We start from the raw sequence: 6758 nt of genomic DNA, 5'->3' as shown, positions 1-6758 counted from the left end.
TCCCAAATTTATATGCTTTGTTCCTCAAGTAAACAAACAGCCTTGCAAAGTTTTCCTTGTCCGCTGATCTGGTATAACTGTGTTTTTACGAGGCAAGTAAAATATAAATCATTTCTAAGTTGAGATCAGTTGCTGTGGGAAAAGGAGAATGAGTAGTTTCTGTTGCAAACAGTGTACAAATTTAACATGCAATTTATTAAGCTATCCTGTTAGCATAGTAAGCTTAGAAATACTGTATTATCACGCCAACAGATTTTGTGGTGGCATTTTTTAAATTAGAAAATTCTTGTTCTGAAATCTCAGGTAATATTGGAATTCTGTTTTCTGAAAATGTAGTTGTTTTGAATGTAAGTAGAGAAGTGGGATATTGTCATGTAGTCTTTCAGGAATATGAATTTATGTTTGTGATGGTATGTGCTGTCTAAAGACTCGATGTGCATGTCATGGGTTTGGGGTTTTTCTTTTTTTTTTTTTTTTTTTTTGAACAATCACTTGTTTTGCACATGTGCTTACTGTGGAACAACTGGAGCTTTCTGAATGTGTTTTTACTACCAAAACACATGTATTATGTAAAAATATATTTAGGCAGGATAGCCAAATTGCTGGTTTGTCTCGTTAGTACAGGCTAAAAAGAAGTTACTTGCAGTTTTGACTCTAGTATTTTTTTCCTCAGCTTTGGTTGTTCCAGATAAAACCCTTTGACCATTGCTTTTATACCGAAGACTTCTGAATTTCCCCAAGTCCAGATATTATTGATATTCAGACTTCATGCCAGATCTCCTGCGGTTCAAAGTTAAGCTTGCCATTATATTAGTTCTAAAAATTAAGATCAGTTTGTTTCTAGTCCTAATACTGTAACGAAGAGGAGCAAGGGAAGGAGCAGTTTAGGAACTCCCATCTAAAATAAAAGCATGTCCCCCAGAAAGGCCTTAAGGCCACGTTTAAATGCCATGCTTATGGGACTCATACCTGTTACTTCATTTCTATTCCTTGGAACAGCTCATGAAGGAATAAACCTATGTGAATGATACAGTAAGAAATAGTTAGTCCTGCTAATCTTAATCTCCCTCTTCAGTGACTTCAAGCACTCCACTTGGGTTGTTTCAGAGATAAAATAGGTAAAAAAATCTGGTTTCTCTGATACCTTCTGCTCCGAATTCTTGCAGCAGAGCTCTTGCTGGTTAGTGCAACATGTTGTGGGTTTAAGTATTTTGACCCTTAAAGGAAGCAGTTACAAGTCAGATCAAAAATTAGCTCTGTGTTAGCTATGGTGTATTATTCCACGCCAGCTAATACAATTGTGCTCAAATATTTCAGTCTGAACCTGAAATCAGTGAGTGTACCTTCCGTAAGAAACATGTCCTCAGTAATTCCTCCTGCTTTTTTCTGTTCATTCAGTGTTTTATCAGTCTCTCCTTGCTTTTCCAGTCCTTTCAGTCAGGGTTTAGGTGAATAAAGAGTAAGTGTTCTCTCCTTGATACAGCAGCATCTAATTTGATCAGCTGGTGCACGGGTTTTATAACTGTCTTTTTGTTTTGCTGTGAAAAACAGTGTCTTGCTATGAAATTGTTTTTTCTCAGTAACAGCACTTATGTCAAAATAACTTCTCTTAAAGCCAAGGAGTGCATGAGTACCTCTGGGACCTTTCTGCGGTGCTGCAGGCAGCATCATTTCAAATGGAAGCTGATTTCTAAATCCTCTGGGAAGAGTGGTCTCAACCAAGAAATGTTGGGCTTCATTGTTGGTTTTGCTCCTTTCGAAGCAAAATTGACTCCAGTGCTTATGTTTGTGTTCATTGTGTGAAGCTGAGATTCTCTGTCAGTGTTTGAAGAGGGCTGCATGCTCCTCTGCTTGTCCTCAACCTTGTTAGATGTCCACGTGCTCTTGAGAAAGCTGAGGAAAGTATGGCATGAGCTGTTCAGACCTGTGAACTGAAGTTAGTTACGAGTGAAGTCATTTTCTTTGTGGCAGTGATGTCTGTTTTTAAAATGAGTGACCCTTGTGAGAGGAGGAGAACGGCTGCGCGATCTGATCCAGTGAGTGGGAGTTGCCCATCTTCTCTTAAGGGGAGCACAGCTTCCCTTTCTCATCTTCTTACAGCTCTTGTTCAAGTCATTTCTGTGGAGCATCATTAAGGGTTCACTGTGGGGGAAGTATCATTTCATCTTATTTCCTAGTGAGTTAGCTAATGCTTTTGCTGTAGTAGTGCTCGTATAAGAGATACGTGGCGGGACCTTAACTAGGCTCTTCCTGGTTTTCCATTGTTTTGTGAATTAAACTCTCATGTTCAGGAAGAACATGAAATGCACTGACTATTGTTGAAAACCTGCAGTCTTCAGTAAGTGTTTTCAAGGAGTGGTTTTGATTTTCTTGAGGGTTTTTTTTCTGTTTGTTTCTTTCAGTTGTACATGATACATGTCAGCTGTGCAACAGTTATAAGAAGCAGAGAGATACTCAGGTTTGAGGTGCAGAAAACTAAATGATACTTACAGGGCTGTACAAAAACCCTATAACAAAACTGGACAGCTGGATTAGAAGCAGAATGTGTATTCCCTTCTCTCTCTTAGTGTACGACTGCCTTATTTACGTGTTTCTTTACCTGTGCTTTTCGAGGAAGGATGCCAGTGAAGAATTAAGCACTAGGAATGTGTGTTGTTGCCTGGGAGGGCATCTGTCCTGGGAGGGTATCGCATAGGAGCCCCCATGATTGGCAGTCTCTTCACCACCGCTGTGTAATACCTTAATTATCAACTCCAATACAATCAGCACCAGTGTACGTTTTCACACTTTCAGTGTGCATCCCCCTTCCCACTCCCCTGAGACATTCCAATTCCTGTCGTTGGTACGTGTCATCCCTGTCTGTGCTCCCCCGTCTTTGAGCAGTGCGTTGGTAGACTTTCCATCCAAGTCATCATCTCTGCTTCTAGGATGCTGAAGGTGTACGGCGGCAGCCCCTTCTAGTGGTCCCCTCTATGGATCTTCACTTTTTCTCCCTACCTGTTGGTCGTCCTGGCTCTTCCTTTCTTCTCGTGTGTAGGTGTGGGGGCAAAGCGCAGTCCTGTTCCCCCAGTTCTTTCAGGCCTTGGCACAGCAGGAGGTGGAGCAACGAGTGGTTCCTTGCAGTGGCTCCGGCTCCTGGGCAGCTCTGCCCACCTTCCTCTGCGGCCGGCAGGGAAGGAAGCCGGCCAGACACCTTACTTCCTTGTTGGTCTTGTTTTTGCACGACTTACAAAAGCCTTCAGGGCTGCAAATTGAGTGCCCCCAAGGTATTGCTATAAATTATTAGTTACTTAATTTGGAGGAAGCCCTCAGAGCCCCACAGTGTTTGTGGACTCGCCCGTTGTCTTTGGAGGGAGGAGCGCCTGTGTTTCAGAGGATCGGAATTGACCCAAAGATGTTACTGGCTTTCCCCGAGAAACTACTGATCCGTTTGTCTTGTGTTTGAAACCACGTACAGAATGCCAGCGTAAGTATGCAGGATTACTTTTTTGAGGTGATTAACATGTAATTTGTATGGGGAGAGTAGGGAATTTCCCTGGATTTTATTACTTACGAATCTTTTGGCTATAGTTTAAGATCTAGTTAGTGCTTTCCTGATTGAGAGGCTGCCAGGGAAAACTGAGTATATAGAGTAACTCTTGAGTGTGCTTTATTTTTAAGGTGGGGTTGTTGTTTGATTTTGGGGGATTTTTAGTAGGAAAACAGCTACGTTGGACCAGGGTGAGTTAGTTGTGGCCCTTTAGCTTGTGTGGGCACATGCTGAGGTTGCCTGTTTCAGGTTGTCTGGTCTAGCTTAGCCTTGGAAACGAAAGCTATGATTAATCTGGGTGAAGTGAGATAAAAGGCATTATCCTGCCTTGCGTTAGAGGGAGGTGGAAGTCAGCTTTTCTCACAGCGTGATTCCTAGTCTTGACACTCTTGTATTTTGACTCATGCTTTTCCTTAGGTCTCCCTCTCTGTTGCAAGTATTTCATATCTGTTTCTCATGCCTCAGACAGCGTTTCATGTTCAAGTTAGTTTTCTGGTTCTGAGGCATCTCAGAAAGTTGTTCCAGCCCTCCAGTGTCATGGCTGTGGCTTTTTATTGCCACAGCTTTTAATAGCACATTAATTCAGTTCCCTGCCAGACTGGTTAGTTCTCTTATCCTGGTGTCCTTGCTTATTAAGTCTTTTCCTCTGGTGAGTCCATGTTCCTCCTCTCTTCACAGTCACCCAGTACTCATTAGTAGGGTTAGTAACATAACTGTATGTTACTCATTCTGTGGATGAATAACTGCAGAATTTCACACAGTGATTGTTTTCACTGCATTGTTGGCAGAAATCTGCCTTGGCTTGAATTTTCTTCCCCACCATAAAGGCTAAACACTTAGTTTTTAATTGAATAGAGGCACCAACTTTGCAGGAGTAGGACTTGCCATATTAACTACATAGGAAAACTTGTGGGAAATTACTGGAAGCGTGCGAATTTGCAGCACTGCAGTACAGAGGTACTCTGCTTTTTTCCGATTCGTCCTTCTGTACAGTTTTAAATGGGAAAAAAACCTAATTCTTTTCGTTCTTTTGGACAGGTTCAGCAACAGGTTCATCCAAACCTTTCAGCAAAAGAAGATTCCCTCTATTACATTGAAGAGTTGATACTTCAGCTGCTAAACAAGCTATGCATTGCTCAGCCACGGACTGTCCAAGATGTAGAGGTAAGACTAGATACCGGAAAACTAAGTGCTTGCTTGCAGAATCACTAAGAGGAACGAAGATATTTTGAGCAGTGCAGGTTGAAGTTAAAGCAAGGTGAATCCAAAGAGCAGAGCTTGTAATAATGCTTTTCTAAAAGATATATAGCATTCAGATTTCACGAAGCAAGCTTCATTGGAAACTTGTTTTCCTATACAGGGCTTCAGAATAGAGATGCTGGGAATTTTCTTACAGCATTATTTTTATAAATGCAGAATACTTTGAAGGATTTTCTGCTGCTCAAATGCACCTCGGACTTAAGAATGTAAGGATGTTGCAAGTTTTCCTACTCTTTGACATAAAGATACAGAAGAAAAGTAAATATTGGAATGAAAGGTTACTGTTGTGAGGCCTGGATTGTGCAGCTGAGGGAATAGAGTTGTATGTTCCTGGAACTTTATTGAACTCACTGAGGCTCTTGTATTATTGCAGCTGTCTGCTTTTGTGTCATCAGTTACAAAATGAGGGCTTTAATGGAGTGCGCTTCAGTATACAGTCTAGAGGGAGAAAGTGCTTTCATGTAGCTGTGGCCCATTATAGCTTTGTAGAGTATTAATTTTACATCAATCTATATGTCTAGGATTTTCAGCCTAAAACAAAACGAAGTCCTCATCTAATATTCTATGTGTACATCATGGAGATAAGAATATATATATATTTTTACAAAAAAAATAGCCTGAGGGATTTTAGATTCTTACTAGATGCAGCAATCGCCCTTTATTCAACATCAAGTTAATTCATTAATTATTAATTTTGGTTTATGATTAATGTATTTTGTAATACTGATGCATAAAGATCACAGTTTGACTAAATAAAAGCAAAACTTAATAGTCCCTTAATAGCTCTCAGAACTGTTACTACCTTGAGTCTGGATTTGAACTTTAGACGTGGAGCTGAGAAATACAATGTTCTTTCTCCAGTTCCCAGCTGATCAAACCCTCCAGCACACAGGACAGTTTGAGATAGCACTGATTATTCTACACACCAACTCCATAGCTTTCTACGTCTGAGTCATGAGATGGTAAAATTACCCTGTGTACGTATGAATTAATAATTTTCATTGGGTACGTGTATGCACCACAAATTACTGTATGTAAAACTGCACACAATACAGACAGCCTTCTGGGATAACTGACAACTCTCTGAATTGTGGTTACGAATATCGCAGCAGACACTAAGTCCTGTGTATTGTATTTTAAATATACCTGGCATTTTAAAGCTGTGAATAATAAAACATTGTTGCGCTTGGCAATATAACAGTTACTTAATTTAAAAACACAGAGCTAGGTCTAAATAGTGGTAACAGGTTCCCCAAAATGTTACTGTTCTGTAGGTCAGTACATTCAGACTCTTCCAGAGCAGGGAAAGTAGAATTCAGTTTTGTGTTACGGGTTGTTGGTGAGATTGCGCTGCCAGCAGGCATTTGAGATCCACGAATGAAGGCTTTTGGCTCTGCTCCTCGGCTGGTTTTAGCTGTTAAGAGAAAACATGAGAGCTGTGATCTCTGAAGTTTATCATGCAGATATTTACATAACAGCCTCGAGTTAATGGAGCTATATGTGCATAATATTATACTTAAGTATTTGCAAGATCAAGGTCTAAAATCTCAAATTATAAAGGTTTTATAAATAGAACAGGCCCTTCAAATTGTTCCCAACAAAACACTGGGAACCAGTGTTCTGGTCTGAGTGCAAAAAGCGTGTGTTACTGGTGAAGCGCACTGTTAAGTTGAAGGACAGCTGAATGCCACGTTACCTCCACTTTGCGGATGATCTCCTGGTAGAGTCTCAAGGAAAGTTCATTTTGGTGAACCAGCCTAGAGCTTTAGGCTGCTGTCCAAGAGGAAAGGTCATCGTGTGTTTACCTGGCACAGACAGCTGATGCAGAAAGTTGAGCGTTAAATGGCCATGTGCAAATATTTAAAAGCTGCCTTTAAGAAGACCTCAGGCCTCCTGTTAAATTTCAGAATATGTGCAAAAACTCTTTTGTCAAAGATTTCACCATTTTTCTTAGATCATTCTTCAGCTC

At 40.6% G+C, this 6758-nt stretch overlaps 1 protein-coding gene across 1 annotated transcript in view; it reads left to right on the top strand.

Annotated features, from left to right (window-relative positions):
• Nucleotides 1-4567: 4567 nt before the first annotated feature.
• SOS2 (son of sevenless homolog 2 (Drosophila)) overlaps nucleotides 4568-6758 on the top strand; it is a gene marked incomplete at its 5' end in the record, with an annotated part of 41695 nt that continues 39504 nt past the window's right edge. The window contains 1 exon segment of the mRNA XM_009574285.1: nucleotides 4568-4693. Within this exon segment, the coding sequence (XP_009572580.1) occupies nucleotides 4568-4693 (126 nt within the window).

The sequence above is a fragment of the Fulmarus glacialis genome, unplaced genomic scaffold, assembly GCF_000690835.1.
Source record: "Fulmarus glacialis isolate BGI_N327 unplaced genomic scaffold, ASM69083v1 scaffold15263, whole genome shotgun sequence".
In the NCBI taxonomy this organism is placed as follows: domain Eukaryota; kingdom Metazoa; phylum Chordata; class Aves; order Procellariiformes; family Procellariidae; genus Fulmarus; species Fulmarus glacialis.
This window is presented reverse-complemented; position numbering and strand designations above follow the sequence as displayed.